We start from the raw sequence: 19,619 nt of genomic DNA, 5'->3' as shown, positions 1-19,619 counted from the left end.
ATGCTGGGAGAAGCTGGTGGAGGATTTGATGTAGAAGGATCATGTGAGGTTGAGTTAGAGTGTGGTTTATATATTAGAGAGATTAATTACTGTATCACAGATTCAGGACTATTATTTTGTTATCTGTTACTCAGTAAAGTGTGCGAACCTAATCAAGTTAAGTAGCATAAAATAAATTCATTTTGATTTAAACATTTCGTTTTATGTTCTTTGTCAACACTACATCTTTCGCTATCTTGGAGAACAAGACAAGGAATATAACAGTATGCACGCAGGAACCATATGCTGTCCTGCAGAGAGACACTAATGAAACTGCAGATTAGGGAGTCTGACCCTCTGTGGATAAAGTGTGGTTTAGTGGGTTCTGTGTATAAACCACCGTTAACAACATGGTTCAAATGACCAAAGCAGTTTTGACAACACGCCATAAATAACAGAAAAGGTATTCACCATATGCTTATTTTATTAAACAACAAATACAAGATTTATGTTGGAAAACAGAAATTTCCAGGTTATCCCACAATATTGCTCCCATCGGCCTCACCTATAGAATGAAGTTTGTATACCACTATTCTCCACTTTTTCACACTCTGGTTATTGCTATTAATGAGGTAGAGTAAAACATTCTGTGCTTACTCAACACATTGCTTGATACGCAGTTAGGACCTTGTGTTCCTGAGTTTCTAGCCACCTAAACCTTGCTGAAAGCTGCACAGACAGCTGACATTTGAAAGGCAGATGTAGGCTGAATGGTCATGAAGGAGTGCTCCACACAGGATACCAATAATTATCTGGTAAATAGCCCATATTCAAACACTGATTTTTAAAAATTCTTTATTCAAACAATGATTTAAAAAAAATTCTTTTATGAGGTGTAAGTGCCACAGGCAAGGCCACCATTTGTCACTCATCCCTAAAGGTCCTTGAAACGATGATGGTGAGCATCTTCTTGAATCACTACAGTTCACCTGCTATAGCTACACACAGAGTTCCAGGATTTTGGCCCAGTGACAGAATACTCAGAATGGAAACTGCTGGTGGTAGTGTTCCCATGTGTCTTCGAGTGGTCGCGGTGGGTTTGGTAGGTGCTGTTGAAGGAGACTTGGTGAGCCGCTGATGTGGGTTATCATTAATGGTGGGATTTCTGCAATTTGCACAGAGCCACTGTTGAAGAATACACCCAAGTCATGCTGCACCAGTTTACCTGTTGAACTAGGTTAGTTATTATATAAAGGACCTTGAAGTGATGAGGGACAAATCGCACAATCTTCAAAACAACCTCATGGATCTCCACCTAGGGAGCAGTAGATTTGTATTCATTCAGTATTACCCCATGTATTCATTCAAGCCTGGGAGACTGTACATGTAAACACCAGGTCTGAGGTACTAGTACATTATTAGTTATATAGTAATGAAAACTAAACTTGCAGCAATTATTTAATCTTGGTACTTGGCACTGTTTCACCAAAGTGAAAACAAAAGTGTTTCATTTGCAGTGGCCACGCAGTGACTACTCAGGCACATAGTGAAATACCTAGCCCACACGTATCAGTATTTCTGATGCAGTTCACATTTATATGGAGGAGTTCATGAAGTCTAGATCCGGTTTTGTTGCCGCCTAAACTGTCCTTTATCTTTATCTGGGTAAATCACATGGCATTCATTGCTTTTGTTATAGAGTCCAGAAACTGGAAGTAATTGTACTTGATATCGTACTCCATGTCATACCAGAAATTCACTGAAACAGAAAAAGGAAACCAAACTTGGTACTGGGTCCATGCTAACAATCATTCTCAGAACAAAAAGCTGCATTTCCTCTCAATTTTGTTTTTCAACGATCTCATTTTCTGCTCCACTCTCTTGAAGGTGCAGTCTCAGTACATTTTTATTTGAGCACAGGCTCCAAATGAGGCACTGAATTGGTAATCTCACCCATAGAGACAATAGGGTGGTTAGCGGAGGGAAAAATGTCACACTGGAACAGTCGAGGTCACGATCCTGAGAGGGGGGGGGGGGCTGAGTCACATTATTGGGAGAATAGCTTTACAGCGTGCATGTGATATATCTGACCTTCGAGCACTTGTTCGGCTTTGGTGCTATACAACAATTATCTGGTTAGAGGTGTCCAAATTTTCAGAAAATCTAGCAACCTCTGTCATGAATATACTAAACAACTGACAAGTCACAGTTCTTTGGTGTAGAGGGTTCCAAAGATCAACAATCCTTTGAAGAAATTTCTCTCCATCTCAGTCCTAAATGGCCACCTCTTGTTATGAGACTGTGACCCAGCATTGTTGATTCCTGAACCAGGGGAAACATCCCCCTCAGTATCTACCCTGTCAAGCCCCTAAAGACATTTATATGTTTCAATACTTTGCATCTGTTTTCACTGCAGTAGACTCAAAAAGCACTCTGAAAGTAATGGGGATCGAAGGGTCTAGGGAGAATGGGAACCTTAGAGAGACTATTACAATAAGTAAAGAAATAGTAATGGAGAAATTAATGGCACTAAGTTGCAACAAATATCCTGAACATGATGACATGCTTACTCGGGTTTCCTGTATAGATAATGGATGCATTGGTTTTGATCTTCCAGAACTCCTTAGATTCTGGAACAGCTGCCAATGATTGAAAGGTAGCAAACATAACCCCGCTATTTAAGAAAGAAGGTGTGGAGAAAATGGGCAACCGTCGGCCAGTGAGCCTAATATCAGCAATAGGCAAAGTGCTAGAATCTATTATTAGGGACATGGTAACAAGGCACTTGGAAAATCATGATATGATTAAGCAGAGTTAATATGTAATTATGAAAGGGAAATAATTTTGACAAATCTGCATTAAAATCATATGAACAATATTAAAATGTGTAATCAGTTCATTTTTTTCCTGGTGGTGTTAGCTGAGGGAGGACACCAAACACTCTATTCTTCTTCAATTGGTATCATGGAATCTTTAATGCCCACCAGAGTAGGGAAAACAGGGTCTCAGTTCAAAATACCACTGAAGTGAAGCAATCTTCAATCTCCCTCATTACTGCATTGGAGTGTCAGTTTAAAGTATGTGTTGGAGTGGAGCCCATGCCCAGATAATATTAATTAAGAATAAATATCAGGGATTCATATCTGAGACGTATTGGAAAATAGGTAACATTTACCCTCTCATTCATCTAAACTCCGGGGAATATATGCCGAAGTCTACTCAATCTCCCCTCATAGGACAATCCCTTCATCCAAAGAACCAGTTGAGTGAATCTTTGTTGTACTCCCTTTAGTAAATTCAGGTATATTCTTCCTTTGGTAAGGATACCAAAACTGAAGACAATACTTCAGGTGTGGTCTCACTAATGCCCTGTACCAAGACCTCTTTACTCTTTTAAAAAATAAATTTAGAGTACCCAATTCATTTTTTCCAATTAAGGGGCAATTTATCGTGTTCAATCCACCTACTTTGCACAACTTTGGGTTGTGCGGGCAAAACCCACGTAAACACGGGGAGAATGTGCAAACTCCACACGGACAGTGACCCAGAGCCGGGATCGCACCTGGGACCTCAGCGCCATGAGACTGCAGTGCTACCACTGTGCCACCGTGCTGCCTAGACCTCTTTACTCTTATACTCCAATCTGTTTGTAACAAAAGCTAACATACCATTTACCATCCAAATTGATTGTTGCACCTACATGTTGACTTTGTGATTCATGTGCAAAGAATCCCCAGTCCTTCTGAATGCAAACATTTCCTAGCATCTCACTATTCAAAGAATATTCTGCTTTATGATTTTCCTTTCAAAGTGGATAACTTCACACTTTATCACACTGTACTGCAGTATCATATTCTTGTCCACTCATCCCTCCTGCAGCTTTTCTGAGTCGTCCTCATTTCTTACTTTCTCACCGTACTTTGTATTGTCGGCAACCTTGGATAATTACATCTCATTACATCGTCCTCACATCTAAGCCATTAATACAGATTGAAAATAGCTACGGTCCCAGGTACAGATTCCTGCAGTATTAGATGTTATAGTAGGACACTTGGAAAAATTCTAGGCAATCAGGAAGAGTCAGTATGACTTTGTGAAAGGGAAATCATGTTGAAACAATTGATTGCAGTTCTTTGAAGGAGTCACGCGTTGTGAATAAAGGGGAACCAGAGGATGTACTGTACTTTGATTACCTGAAGGCACTCGATAAGGTGTTGAGAGGTTATTGCTGAAAATAAAAGCTCACGGTGCAGGGGGTACCATATTGGCATGGATTTAAGATTGGCTGGATAATAGGAAACAGAGGGTCGACATAAATGGGCTTTTTTCTGGATGACGAATGATGTGTCACAGGGATCAGTGCTGGGGCCTCAACATTTTATAATTTCTATAAATGACTTGGATGAAGGGGCTGAAGGTATGTTTGCTAAATTTGTTGACAACACAAAGATAGATAGAGAAGTAAGTTGTGAAGATGTGGTAAGGAGGCTACAGAGACATAGATAGGTTAAGTGAGTGGGAAAAAACGGAATATCATGTGGGCAAATGCAAAATAGTCCATTTTGGCAGGAAGAATAAAAAAGCTTATGATCTAAATGGTGAGGGATTGCAGAGCTCTGAGATGCAAAGGGATCTAGATGTCCTAGTGTGTGAATCACAAAAGGCTGGTATACAGATACAGCAAGTAATTAGGAAAGCTAATAGAATGTTATCATTTGTGAGGGGAATTGGTTGCAAATGTAGAGGGGTTATGCTTCAATTGTACAATGGTGAAATTACATCTGGAATATTATGTACAGTATTGGTCTCCTTATTTACCAGAAGACATGTAAATGCATTAGAAACATTTTGGAGAAGGCTTACTAGACTAACACCAGGAATGAGCGAGTTGTCTTATGAAGCAATGTTGGGAGAGGTTAGGTTTGAATCCATTAGAGTTTGGAAGAGCAAGAAGCAACTTGCTCGAAACCTTTAATATCCTGAGGAGTAATGACAGGGTGGATGTGGAGAGGGTGTTTCCTCTTGTCGGTGAATCTAGATCTATGGGTCACTGTTTAAAAATAAGGTGTCGCTCATTTTAAACAGAGATTAGGAGAAATGTGTTCTCTGAGGGTCTCTGGAACTCTCTTCCTCAAAAGGCAGTGGAAGCAGAATCTTTAAATATTTTTAAGGCAGAGCTAGATAGATTATCGATTAACAAGGGGGTGAAGGGTTATCGGGGTAGGCAGAAATGTGGGGTTGAGGTTGCAGTCAGATCATCCACGATCTTATTCGATGGAGGAACAGGCTTGAAGAGCCGAGTGGCCTACTCCTGCTCCTAATTTGTATGTTACAGCCTGCCAACCTGTGTCCTGTTTTTCCTGCTGTTTTCTGTTCATTAACCAATCCTTCCATGCTAATAGAATGCCCCCAATTGTACAAATCCTAATTTTGCATAATAACCTCTTGTATAATACCTTACCAAGTACATTTTGAAAATCTAAATGCACTACATCCATTCCATCTTACTAGTCAATCCTCAAAAACTATCGTATTTGTCAAATATGATTTCCCTTTCATAAATCTCTATTAACTCTGCTTAATCATGTTATGGTTTTCTAAGTGCCCTGTTTCAATGTCCCTAATAATGAATGTGGAGAGGATGTTTCCTCTTGTCGGTGAATCTAGCACTACTGATGTTAGGCTCACCTGCCTACAGTTCCCATTTTTTCCACACTTCCTTTCTTAAATAGCAGGGTCATGTTTGCTACCTTTCAATCGCTGGCAGCTTTTCTAGAATCTAAGGAGTCCTGGAAGATCAAAACCAATACATCTATTATCTATACAGGAAATCCCAGGAAGCAGGCTGCCAGGTTCATGGTATTTGTTAAAGAGTCACTCAGACTTGAAACGTTAGCTCCGTACTGTCTCCACAGATGCTGTCAGACTTGCTGAGATTGTCCAGCATTTTATGTTTTTATTTCAGATTCCAAAATCCGCAGTAATTTGCTTTTATCAGGGTATTTGTTACCACTCACTGCCATTAATTTCTCCATTACTATTTCTTTATTTATAATAGGGGTGGTTGAGTTCAGTCAGCTGGATGGCTGGTTTGTGATGCAGAGCATGGCCAGCAGCACGGGTTCCATTCCTGTACCCGGCTGAAGCTAGTCATGAAGACCCCGTCTTCTCAATCTTGTCCCTCGCCTGATGTGTGGCGACCCTCAGGTTGAATCACCACCAGTCAGCTCTCCCTGTCAAAGGGGAAAGCAGCCTATGGTTGTCTGGGACTATGGCGACTAAAAATAAAATGGATATCGGACTCTTGAAGTTCACCATTCTCACTAGATCCTGAAGAGCCGAGTGGCCTACTCCTGCTCCTAATTTGTGTGTTACAGCCTGCCAACCTGTGTCCTGCTTTTCCTGCTGTTTTCTGTTCATTAACCAAATGGTTCCCCATTACTTTCAGAATTTTTTTGAGTCTACTAAGTATTTAATGTCTCTTCCATTTCCTTGTTACCCATTATAATTACATCTCTCTTTGATTCTAATGGGTCCACATCTCCTTTTGGTTCCATCCTATGTGGTGTTCATTGACTCGCTATGTATCAATGCGTGACGTTTATTTTTCTCTTCTATGATAAATTGCATGAATACTGTACCTGCGATGCAGCCATGTGACTGCTGGACATGGTGGAACCAGAGAGAGGGCAGGTACAACATCTCGCCTGCTCTCACTGTGCAGTGGAGAGGCTTTGCATGAGAATATTCTGGGTAACGGCCAAGATCAGGGTTCAGGGGATCAAGAGGAATCCAAGGTACCTGGTTTTGGGGAGGGAAGAAGAGGCAATTAGTTACATAAAACCAGAGTAGTTTCCATTTTGGTGCCAGGCTATCACTTGAAGAATTAGGTCTCGCCAACTGTTTCATGCTGTGTTTTGATGTGCATTTGCTGTTCTACAGGTAAATGTGGTAACAATTATGCACTAAAATCATATGAACAATATTACAATATGTAATCAGTTAATTTTTTTTCCTGGTGGTATTAGTGGAGAGAGTTCAGCAAACACTCTATTCTTCTTCAGTTGGTATCATGGAATCTTTAATGCCCACCAGAGAAGGGAAACAGGGTCTCAGTTTAAAATACCATTAAAGTGAAGCACCTCGGACAATGCAGCATTCCCTCATGATTGCACTGAAGTGTCAGTTTAAAGCATGTGTTGGAGTGAAGCCTATGCCCAGATGATACTACAGTTAAGAATATCAGGGATTCGCACTGGAGACATATTGGAAAATGGGTAACATCAAGCTCCTATAAACCAACTGGATACAGCTCTCCAGTGGCCAGGCAGATTAAGATGTAGCATGGTGAGTTACTAACCAGTGGGCGGCACGGTAGCACAGTGGTTAGCTTCACAGCTCCAGGGTCCCAGGTTCGATTCCAGGCTTGGATCACTCTCTGTGCAGAGTCTGAGTGGGTTTCCACCGGGCGCCCCGGTTTCCTCCTACAAGGCGTGCTGTTAGGTAATTTGGACATTCTGAATTCTCCCTCCGTGTACCTGAATATGTGCCAGAGTATGACGACCAGGGGCTTTTCACAGTAACTTCATTGCAGTATTAATGTAAGCCTACTTGTGACACTAACAAAGATTATTATTATTAAGCTGGGCACAAGATTGCATATTAGATTCCTGGTCTGTGCTAAATTAATTGAGCTCAGTTGGTCTCTACACCCCTGGAGAGGTGCAAATGTCGACCCCCCATCCTCTGTTTTCGGTGTTGCTTTTGGGTCCTGTTCTTTGTGGACTTGCTCTAGGCCCCATATTATCCGTTCCGGCGGTTCCCAAACCTCCCCCCTCTCCCTATCTGTTCCTTGCTCTTGCTGGCTCCCATGTCCCCCCCCCTCCCCTCGCTCTATTGGCTGTTGACTTCGAACAGGTCCCGGAACAAGTTGGTGAATGGCCTCCACGTTTTGCGGAAGTTCTCCTCTGACCCTCAGATGGCAAATTTGATTTTCTCCAGGTGGAGAAATTCCAACAGGTCTGCCAGCCAGTCTGCAACTGTGGGTGGTGCTGATCGCCAGCTGAGCTGGATTCATCAGTGGCCGATTAGGGAACCAAAGGCAAGGGCGTCAGCCCCCATCCCCATAAATAGATCTGGCTGATCCGATACCCCCCAAGACTGCCACTCTTGGGCACAACTCCACCCTCACTCCCATAATCTTGGACATTGCCTCGAAGGCCTCGAAGAAGACTATCCAGAGCCCAGCAAGTCTGGGGCAAGCCCAAAACATGTGGGTGTGGTTGGCCGGGCCCCTCTGGCACCGTTCACATTTGTCCTCCACCTCCGGGAAGAACCTGCTCATTCGGGTTCTTGTCAGGTGCGCTCTGTGCACCACTTTGAGCTGCATTAGGCTTAGCCTTGCGCAGGAGGAGGTGGCGTTGGCCCTGTTCAGTGCCTGACTCCAGAATCCCCACCCTATTTCCATCCTTAGTTCTTCCTCCCATGTTTCCTGGGTTTCGTCCAGTGGGGAGCGTTTCCTTTCTAATAGCTGTCCATACAGGCCCCTGCAGTTTCCCCCCTCCCAGGTTACCCGCATCTAGTGGTTCCTGTAATATTGCTCGTCTCGGGGACCAAGGCTATGTTGTCGACTCCTTGCGGAGGAAGTTATTAACCTGTAGGTACTGAAGTTCATTCCCATTGGGTAGCTGTCAGTTCCTCTTAGGTCGCTAGCCTGTCCTCGGTGTAGAAGTCCCCAATGGTCAGTGTCCCCCCACCCCCCGTCCCCACCTCCTAAAGGTGGCGTCTAGCGTGCCTGATGCAAACATGTGGTTGCCTTGGGTGGGTGAAATAGTAGACATTTTGGTTAAGCTGAAGTGTGGTCGCATTTGGCTCCATGTCCGGAGTGTGGCTACCACCACTGGGCTTGTCGAATGTTTGGTTGGTGGGGATAGGAGTGCTGCCCTGGCGAGGTACCAGAGGGTCGACCCTGTACAGGAGCTCTACCCTGCTCTTACCCAGTCCATTTCTGGTTCTTTCACCCATCCCCTCACTCTTTCTGCCGTGGATGGCCAATGGTAGTACTGTAAGGTTTGGGAGGGCCAGACCCCGCCCGTTTCTTCTTCTTCTAGGACCTTTTTTGGGGGATCCTTGTGGGGGGGTACTTTCTCCTCCACCCCCCACGCATACCGCAATAGTTTTGTTGACCGCGTTGAAGGCGACCGTAGGGATGTAGATCGGTATAGATATGGACAGGAAGAGGAACCAGGTCAGCACGTTAATCTTGTCGTCTGAACCCTCCCCACGAGGAAGAGCAGGAAGGAGTGTGTCCCATATCTGTAGGTCCATTTTTACTTTCTCCGCCACACTGATCAGGTTCCACTTGAGGATTCCTGTCCAGTTGTGGGTAATCTGGATCCCCAGATAGGAGAATTTGCTTTGGACTAGTTTGAATGGTAGTCCCTCAAGCTCTGCCCCTCCCCCTTTCAGATTCATGGGGGATACTTCACTCTTGTTCAGGTTGAGCTTGTAGCCCAACAAGGCTCCAAATTCTCTCAGGAGCTTCATGATCCCTTCCATGCCACTTTGCGGGTCCGACATGTAGAGGAGCAGGTAATCTGCATAGAATGAGACTCTGTGCTCTCTGTATCCTCTTCAGATTCCCTTCCTGCTTCTAGCCGCTTTGAGGGCGATCACCAGTGGCTCGATTGTCAGGGCAAATAGGAGTGGGGACAGCAGGCATCCTGTCTTGTGCCCCTGTGCAGCTGGAAGTATTCAGAGCTGTTGGTCCATACGCTCGCCTTGCGGGCATTGTATAGGAGCTTCATCCACGAGGTAAACCCTGTCCCCAGCCCAAACCGCTCTAGTGCCTCAATGAGATATTTCCACTCGACTTTGTCGAAGGCCTTCTCTGCGTCCAGGGAGAGGATCACCTCTGTTATTCTACTCCCGGATGGGGTCATCATCATGTTTAGCAGTCGGCTGATGTTCGCTGTCAACCCTTAAAAGCCGGTCTGGTCCTCTGTGACCACCTCTGGTACACAGTTCTCCAGCCGCTTAGCCATGATTTTAGCGAGTATCACATCCACATTGAGCAGCAAAATGGATCCGGATGATCCGCATTCGGTTGGGTCTTTGTCTTTCTTGGGTATCAGCGATATGGTGGCTTGTGTTTGCGTTGGAGACAGGGTGCCCCTCGTTAGCGAGTCTGTGAACATCTCTTGCAAGTGCGGGGTCAGTGCTGTCGCAAATTGTTTGTAGAAGTCCACCGGGAACGCGCCAGGTCCCGGCGCCTTCCCCACCTGCATGGATCTGATGCTCTCCATGACAATTAAGGGGGCAATTTAGCACGGCCAATCCACCTAGCCTGCACATCTTTGGGTTGTGGGGGCGAAACCCACGCAAGCAGAGAATGTGCAAACTCCACACAGACAGTGACCCAGAGCCGGGATCGAAACTGGGACCTCAGCGCCGTGAGACAGCAGTGCTACGCACTGCGCCACCGTGCTGCCCGACCTCTCCCAGTTCTAGCGGTGCTGCCAGCTCCCTCCTTCTATTGTCCTCAACGACTGGCATGTCCAGTCCATTGCGAAACTGTTTCACCCAGAGCTCCTGTCGGGGGGGTTTGAAGGTGTACAGCCCCCCGGTAGAAGGCCTCGAATGCTTTGTTGACCTTTTTGGTTCGGCTACCAGTCCACCTCTGCTATCCTTCACCTGTACCATTTCCCTTGTAGCTGCCTGCTTTCTCAGTTGGTGAGCCAGTAGGCGGCTAGCCTTGTCTCAATGTTTGTAGAAGGTCCCGTGTGTCTGGAGGAATTGGTGCACTGCTTTCCTGGAGAGCAGGTTAAAGTCCATTTGTAGTTTTTCCTTTCCGCCAGTCAGAGCCTCGGAGTATCTTCTTCGACCTCCAGAATGGAGTTGTCCCATTGTTGCCTGGCCGCCCTCTCTTCCGTCCCTGCATGCTTTATAGGTGATAATTTATTCTCTAATCACAGTCTTCAGCGCCTCCCAGAACGTGGAGGGTGGGACCTCCCTGTTCCGGTTGTTACTGATGTACTCACCTATGGACGGTAATGTTTTCTGGCAGAAGACCTTGTCGGTCAGGAGGGCTGTGTCCAACCTCCAATGTGGGGCGTTGGGCACAATCCATCTCCAATCTTACACCATGTAGTGTTGAGAGTGGTATGAGATTACAATCGCAGAGTATTCCACCCTGACTATCCCGGGATCCCCACTACAAAGTCGTTGATGCGGGTATAGATCTTGCATACATACAAAACAAAATTAGAATTCCTTCTCACCTGGTTTACAGCCCCCATCTGCTCCATAAACGTCCTCAGTTCTCTAGCCATGCCTACCATTTTCCCGTTTTGGGGTTTGACCTGTCCGTCAATGCCCCCCCCCACCCCATGATTAGTCTGTGGGTGTCTATATCGGGGATTTCCGCCATTGTTTCCTTCACAAATTCCCTGTCGTCCCAGTTGGGCACGTACACATTCACCAGGACCACCGGTTCCGCGCCCAGGGCACTGCCGGCAATGATGTACCGTCTCCCTTCGTCCATAACCGACTTTGTCGCAGTTAACACCATCCTCTTGCTCATCAGTATGGTTCTCCCCGGCTCTTGTCCTATAACATGAATGGTATGTCTGTCCCACCCAGCCAATCCTTAACCGCAGTCGGTCATTTTCCCTCAGCTGCTTCTCTTGGAGGAAGACTATGTCAGCTTGCAGATGGGCGAACATTCTGCAGATGGGCGAACATTCTGGAAATGTTCACTGGGCCGTTAAGTCCCCTGACGTTCCACGTGACTATTCTGATTGGGGGGGGGGGGAAAGAGAGGAGATTGTCTCTCTCTCCTCCTCCCCCTCCCCCCCCGCCCCCCCGCACTTCAGGGTTTCCCTTTGTTAGGGGACCATCCAAAATGGCCACATGCACTGTACTCACCATGAAGCCGGGCCCCTGCACTCTGGGGTTTCCCTTTCTCCAGGAACCACGCAATATAGCCGGAATGTGTGTACGCCATGTGAGTGAGCCCTCCAAAGGGGCTGCTTGTGGTACCATCTTATTTCCATGTTTCCAAGAATGACCTGCTAAAGCCAATCCACAGCCCTCCCCCTGCCATTTTGTTCCCCCTCCTCTTGCTGCACCCCCTAGGCCCCCCCAACTCTGATTTATTTCCCCCCCACCTTGGTGTTGTGCCCCCTCCCCCTTGCCAGCCACTCTTCTCCTGGTGTGAGATGTGCACAGCACCCCCCTCACTCATACCTCCTGGCGCTTACTTTCCCGCTAATGTAGTGCACCCCTCCTGCGGTCGGTCTGATCCCCTCTTAGGCCCGCTACGTTGGGTTCCCCCCTTGGTTTCCTCCTCGCCCTCTCCTGCGCTCTGCTGCACTCGCCCCCTCCTTTCTGCGAACTGGTTCCCCTGTTCATAACGAGGTGATACAGTCCCGTGCAAATTATCCATTGGTTTTTCTCTGTCTCCCTTGCGGTCTATCTATTCTGTTTTTTGGACAAAAAGTGTGTGTGTGGGGGGGGGGGGGGTGTCTCTGTTTTTCAGGCTGCTGGTCTCCCTCTCTCGGAAGTGACCCCTCATTTTGTGGGTCTGCTGATTCATTTGATCGCCGCTCCGAACACATGCCGCCATTTCTGGTGTCTCTGCGGCCTCTCGAATTGCTGCTTCCTGGCAGTCTTGCTGTAATTCGTATTGTTGAGGGTGAGGGGGATGTTTTCATCTAATTTTGTGGGCTAAAACTGGCTAAAAGAGGAGAGCCACCTGATGTGCGACTGCACAGCACATCTACCCGTCACCGGAAGTCCAGTAAGAGTCGTGACCAAGAACTGACCTCCCGTCTTATACGTCTCAACTGAAATAGCATCAATTCCGGAAGTTTCGCAGATAGATTGGAGTTTGACCATTTCTACCTATGTGGCAGGGTCATCAACAGATCAGTTCATGGCAACCCCTGGCTGCCTTTTGATTGCTTCTTCATTGATGGATAATGGCTGATGGATGACGTGGTTAAAGTGCTTTGCCCATCTTTCCTGAATTCTTGTTCTGTGAAGAGTGTTGACCCATCGGCACAGAGGATTGCCAATAGACTGGGGCCCACAGACAGACTTCAGAGCTTTCTAGAATCTGGACAAGTCTTTGTGGCCTGCATATGATTGAATTTGTCTGCTTACTGATTCAGGCAAATGTCCTGCATTTTTCTGAGCTTGCACTGGACAATCCTGCAGATATTTGGGTCGGCATTATACTTGGATAGTGATGACGTGTCATTGAAATATACCCTGTGGAGGCGAATGTTTCTCCTCCAGTTATTTCAGGACAACCTCAGTATTTTTATTGAACCAATTTTGATGCTTATGAGAAAGAGGGCCAAGGGCCTCTCGAGCAGTGGAGTACATTGTATCCCAGAATGTTAACAAAGTTATCCTCAATGCGAGTGCCCATTTTTTCTGTATACAGACGACTTTTGAGTTTCTCGGAGAAAGATTCCTTCATGACAGGCTATTTGAGCATCAAGACGAGGGTTATCTTGACTTTCTTTTTTGAGATTGACATACGACCGTGTTGGTGGAATCCTACCACCTGCGCACCAGGGAGGTTAAGTCGACAATGTTCAGGCCACCTGTTCTACCTCCTTCCTCATACTAGAGAGATGAGCAGTGTGGTCCTGAAAAGAACTGCTTAGTCACTCAGGGGGCAGCCAAATCAAATTTTTGCTTCATTCTAATGAAAAATGACACTTGCCTGAGCCGCTTGTGTGCAGATTCACAGCTACCGCTCCCAGTGAATCCACATCTGTTGCTATGTCGCTGAAAACCGCCACAGAGCTTGTGACAGATAAATGATGATGTGACTTGCACACTAATTGGATTATTATGAGAGTCGTGCACCATCAGCATCATTCTCTTCCTGACTTATCCTGTTCCAAGATGAGCCTAGACAACTGGAGATAGATCTGGATGCAGGGAGTGACCAGGGCATATCAAGCTCTATATGTTCCCGTAACAGCCTCCCCGAACAGGCGCCGGAATGTGGCGACTAGGGGCTTTTCACAGTAACTTCATTGAAGCCTACTTGTGACAATAAGCGATTTTCATTTCATTTCATTTGGTGCTGACCCGTCTTCAAGACCATTGGAGTTTAGATTGGTCTCATCTGCCAGATGGCCGGAATCAGTCTTCACATGCTGTGGTGGACAAAATCCTAAATCTCCGAAGAGAGGAGACCCAATGGGTACCCTCACCCAGTTGGGCATGCCCATCGAGGCAGTTTACTGGAGTATGGTCGCTGTGGCATGTTCACAACAACTTGGAACCTTAGGTGAGAGCTGAGCGAAGGTGAGGACCAATACAGGATAAGTCACTCCAAAGGGTACGTCTAGCCCGCCTTGTGAGAGGTGCTAGTCCTTCCTTATTTCAATTGAGCAGTGGAGGAAATAAAAATGAATATATTGAAGGCCGAGTTAGACAGATTTCTGATGGACAAGGGAGTCAAGGGTTATCGGGGCAGTAGGAAAGTGGAGTTAAAGCAGTGATGGGCAACCAAGGCTAGTGATTGGGCCGCATGAGTGGCCCTCCTTCATCTCAGTGGGTCGCAAGATTGAAATCGGGCATGTTCACTAACTATGACCCTCAAACAAGATTGAATGCATTTAATACACACCAAATATTTCATGACAAATTATAGAAAGTCTAGTTATAGAATTGTCATCACCTTCAAGTGGTAAAAACAAACTAAAGACTTCCGGGTGCGGCGATGACCAGCTAGGTCGCACGTTTCGGCAGCACCCGGTGGAACGGACTTTTGGGCTCTTGATAGGAGCCCCAACGGCAATTTTAACGGCAAAAAACACTGTGCTGTAATCCAGAAGGGAATCCCCCCCTGGACACGGATGGAAAAAAGAGAGGAAAGTGGCCGGATTGCGGTGGATCCTCTAGAGCAGCGACCAGGAAGGCAGGCACAAAGCAAGATGGCGTCGGAAGGAGGCAGTTTAATATGGGGCCCTGGCCAACAAGAGTTCCTGCGGCGTTGCGTGGAAGAACTCAAAAAGGAGATGAAGAAGGAGCTGTTGGCCCCGATATTACAAGCGATTGAGGGGCTAAAGGAGGAGCAAAAGACCCAGGAACAGGAGCTTCGGGTCGTGAAGGCAAAGGCTGCTGAGAATGAGGACGACATACAGGGCCTGGTGGTGAAAACGGAGATGCACGAGGCACAACACAAAAGGTGTGTGGAAAGGCTGGAGGTGCTGGAGAATAATGCGAGGAGGAAGAATTTAAGGATTCTTGGTCTTCCCGAAGGTGTAGAAGGGGCGGACGTCGGGGCATATGTGAGCACGATGCTGCACTCGTTAATGGGATCGGAGGCCCCGACGGGTCCGCTGGAGGTGGAGGGAGCCTATCGAGTTATGGCGCGAAGACCGAGGGCTGGAGAAATTCCTCGAGCCATAGTGGTGAGATTTCTCCGATATAAGGACAGAGAGATGATCCTCAGATGGGCAAAGAAAACTCGGAGCAGTAGGTGGAAGAACGCGGTGATCCACGTATATCAAGATTGGAGTGCGGAGGTGGCGAGTGGAGGGCAAGCTTTAATCGGGCCAAGGCGGTGCTGCACAAACGGAAGATTAAATTTGGACTGCTGCAACCGGCAAGACTGTGGGTCACACATCAAGGGAAACACCACTACTTCGAAACGGCAGATGAGGCGTGGACATTTATTGCCGAGGAGAAACTGGAGTGAGCGGGTCATAAAAAGAACGTTTGGGACAAAGTGGGGGGGTGAATATGTGGGATGAAGGGGGGAAAAGAGGGAAGAGATGACTTCCCAAGTTGTTAATCCTGCGACCCTGTAACTTTTCTCTCTTCCCCATGTCGTTGGGGGGGGGGGGGGATGAGGAGCTGAGGGTGCCGGCCATTGGGGGTGGGGCCAAAAGGGAAGCGCGGGCTTTGTTCCCGCGCTATGGTAATCACGGCGGGAACAGGGAAGCAGGAAGGAGGGGGCCTCGCACAGTGTGAGCTGAGGTCACGGGGGGAAGCCGAGGTCGGCCAGAGTTTGCTGACTTCTGGGAGCAACATGGGGGGTGCAATTACGCTAGTTTGGGATCTAGCGGGGGGGGGGGGGGGGGGTTAACTGGGTTGCTGCTGCTGGGGAGAAGGGGGAGCTGGTATGGGGGGGTGGTGGTCGGGGCGGGGGGTGCGCCGCTTGAGGGAGATACGGCTACGTGGGAACCGGGTGAGGAGCTGGATTGAAAAAGGAGATGGCTAGTCGTCAAAGGGGGGGGTAAAGAGCCCCCCAACCCGGTTGATCACGTGGAATGTGAGAGGGCTGAACGGGCCGATTAAAAGGGCACGGGTACTCGCATACCTAAAGAAACTTAAGGCAGATGTGGTTATGCTTCAGGAGACGCATCTGAAGCTGATAGACCAGGTCAGACTACGCAAAGGATGGGTGGGGAAGGTGTTTCATCCGGGGCTAGACGCAAAAATCAGGGGGGTGGCCATACTAGTGGGGAAGCGGGTAATGTTTGAGGCAAAGACTATAGTGGCGGATAGTGGGGCAGATACGTGATGGTGAGTGGCAAATTGCAAGGGGAGGCGGTGGTATTAGTGAACGTGTATGCCCCGAACTGGAATGATGCCAACTTTATGAGGCGTATGTTAGGACGAACCCCGGACCTAGAAGTGGGGAAGTTGGTAATGGGTGGAGATTTTAATACGGTGCTGGACCCAGGGCTGGACAGATCGAGGTCCAGGACCGGAAGGAGGCCGGCTGCAGCTAGGGTGCTTAAGGACTTTATGGACCAGATGGGAGGAGTAGACCCCTGGAGATTTAGTAGACCTAGGAGTAAGGAGTTTTCGTTTTCCTCCTATGTCCACAAAGTTTATTCACGAATAGATTTTTTTGTTTTGGGAAGGGCACTGATCCCAAAGGTGACGGGGACGGAGTACACGGCTATAACCATTTCGGATCATGCTCCACATTGGGTGGACCTGGAGATAGGGGAAGAAAAACAACAGCGTCCACCCTGGAGAATGGACATGGGATTATTGGCAGATGAGCGGATGTGTTTAAGGGTGAGGGGGTGTATTGAAAGGTACTTGGAACTCAATGATAATGGGGAGGTCCAGGTGGGAGTGGTCTGGGAGGCGCTGAAGGCAGTGGTTAGAGGGGAGCTGATATCTATTAGGGCACATAAAGGAAAGCAGGAGGGTAGGGAAAGGGAGCGGTTGTTGAAAGAATCTTTGAGGGTGGACAGACAAGATGCGGAGGCACCGGAGGAGGGACTGTACAGGGAAAGGCAAAGGCTACATGTAGAATTTGACTTGTTGACTACGGGTAATGCAGAGGCACAATGGAGGAAGGCACAGGGTGTACACTACGAATACGGGGAGAAGGCGAGCAGGTTGCTGGCCCACCAACTGAGGAAAAGGGGAGCAGCGAGGGAGATAGGGGGGTGAGAGATGAGGAGGGAGAGATGGAGCGGGGAGCGGAGAGAGTGAATGGAGTGTTCAAGGCATTTTACGAAAGATTATATGAAGCTCATCCCCCGGATGGGAAGGAGAGAATGATGTGCTTTCTGGATCAGCTGGAATTTCCTAAGGTGGAGGAGCAGGAGAGGGTGGGACTGGGAGCACAGATTGAGACGGAGGAAGTGGTGAAAGGGATTGGGAGCATGCAGGCGGGGAAGGCCCCGGGACCAGACGGATTCCCAGTTGAATTCTATAGGAAATATATGGACTTGCTGGCCCCGCTACTGATGAGAACCTTTAATGAGGAGAGGGAAAGGGGGCAGCTGCCCCCGACTATGTCAGAGGCAACGATATCGCTCCTCCTAAAGAAGGAAAAAGACCCGCTGCAATGCGGGTCCTACAGGCCCATCTCCCTTCTGAATGTGGACGCTAAGATTCTGGCCAAGGTAATGGCAATGAGGATAGAGGATTGTGTCCCGGGGGTGGTTCACGAGGACCAAACTGGGTTTGTGAAGGGGAGACAGCTGAATACAAATATACGGAGGCTGCTAGGGGTAATGATGATGCCCCCACCAGAGGGGGAAGCGGAGATAGTGGTGGAGATGGATGCCGAGAAAGCATTTGATAGAGTGGAGTGGGATTATTTGTGGGAGGTGCTGAGGAGATTTGGTTTTGGGGATGGGTATATCAGGTGGGTACAGTTGCTGTATAGGGCCCCGATGGCGAGCGTGGTCACGAATGGACGGGGGTCTGACTATTTTCGGCTCCATAGAGGGACGAGGCAGGGATGTCCTCTGTCCCCATTATTGTTTGCACTGGCGATTGAACCCCTGGCCATAGCATTGAGGGGTTCCAGGAAGTGGAGGGGAGTACTCGGGGGGGGGGGGGGGGGGGGAGAAGAACACCGGGTATCTCTGTATGCGGATGATTTGTTGCTATATGTGGCAGACCCGGCGGAGGGGATGCCAGAGATAATGCGGATACTTGGGGAGTTTGGGGATTTTTCAGGGTATAAACTGAACATGGGGAAAAGTGAGTTGTTTGTGGTGCATCCAGGGGAGCAGAGCAGAGAGATAGAGGATTTACCGTTGAGGAAAGTAACAAGGGACTTCCGGTACTTGGGGATCCAGATAGCCAAGAATTGGGGTACATGACACAGGCTTAATTTAACGCGGTTGGTGGAACAGATGGAGGAGGACTTTAAGAGATGGGACATGGTGTCCCTGTCATTGGCAGGTAGGGTGCAGGCGGTTAAAATGGTGGTCCTCCCGAGATTCCTTTTTGTGTTTCAGTGCCTCTCGGTGGTGATCACAAAGGCTTTTTTCAAAAGAATCGAGAAGAGTATTATGAGTTTTTTGTGGGCTGGGAAGATCCCAAGAGTGAGGAGGGGATTCTTGCAGCGTAGTAGGGACAGGGGGGGGGCTGGCACTACCGAGCCTAAGTGAGTACTACTGGGCCGCCAATGTTTCAATGGTGTGTAAGTGGATGGGAGAAGGGGAGGGAGCGGCGTGGAAGAGATTGGAGAGGGCGTCCTGCAGGGGGACTAGCCTACAAGCAATGGTGACGGCACCGTTGCCGTTCTCACCAAAGAAATACACCACAAGCCCGGTGGTGGTGACTACATTGAAAATTTGGGGGCAGTGGAGACGGCATAGGGGAAGGACGGGAGCTTCGGTGTGGTCCCTGATAAGAAACAATCATAGGTTCGTTCCGGGGAGAATGGATGGGGGATTTGGAGCATGGCAAAGAGCTGGGGTAGTACAACTGAGAGATCTGTTTGTGGATGGGACGTTTGTGAGTCTGGGAGCGCTGACGGAAAAATATGGGTTGCCCCAAGGGAATGCATTTCGGTACATGCAATTGAGGGCTTTTGCGAGGCAACAGGTGAGGGAATTCCCGCAGCTCCCGACGCAGGAGGTGCAGGATAGAGTGATCTCAGAGACATGGGTGGGGGATGGTAAGGTGTCGGACATATACAGGGAAATGAGGGACGAGGGGGAGATCATGGTAGATGAGCTGAAAGGGAAATGGGAAGAAGAACTGGGGGACGAGATTGAGGAAGGGCTGTGGGCTGATGCCCTACGTAGGGTAAACTCATCGTCCTCGTGTGCCAGGCTAAGCCTGATACAATTTAAGGTGTTACACAGGGCGCATATGACTGGAGCACGGCTTAGTAAATTTTT

At 47.9% G+C, this 19,619-nt stretch overlaps 1 protein-coding gene and 1 long non-coding RNA gene across 3 annotated transcripts in view; one reads left to right on the top strand and one right to left on the bottom strand.

Annotated features, from left to right (window-relative positions):
- LOC140397823 (uncharacterized) overlaps positions 1-19,619 on the top strand; it is a 137,171-nt gene that overhangs the window by 42,128 nt on the left and 75,424 nt on the right. The window lies entirely within an intron of this gene.
- jmjd7 (jumonji domain containing 7) overlaps positions 1-19,619 on the bottom strand; it is a 47,857-nt gene that overhangs the window by 714 nt on the left and 27,524 nt on the right. The window contains exons 7-8 of one of the 2 annotated variants that reach the window (XM_072486185.1): positions 6,621-6,780; positions 446-1,738 (exon numbers count right to left, since the gene is read on the bottom strand). In XM_072486185.1, coding sequence (XP_072342286.1) covers positions 1,650-1,738; positions 6,621-6,780 — 249 coding nt within the window. In that variant the 3' untranslated portion in view covers positions 446-1,649. Of the gene's footprint in view, positions 1-445; positions 1,739-6,620; positions 6,781-19,619 lie in introns of those variants that run through there. The other variant, XM_072486186.1, reaches the window with a different exon arrangement.

This window comes from Scyliorhinus torazame, chromosome 2, assembly GCF_047496885.1.
Source record: "Scyliorhinus torazame isolate Kashiwa2021f chromosome 2, sScyTor2.1, whole genome shotgun sequence".
Lineage (NCBI taxonomy): Eukaryota > Metazoa > Chordata > Chondrichthyes > Carcharhiniformes > Scyliorhinidae > Scyliorhinus > Scyliorhinus torazame.
The sequence above is the reverse complement of the archived record's forward strand: the minus strand, read 5'-3'. Positions and strand labels throughout refer to the sequence as shown.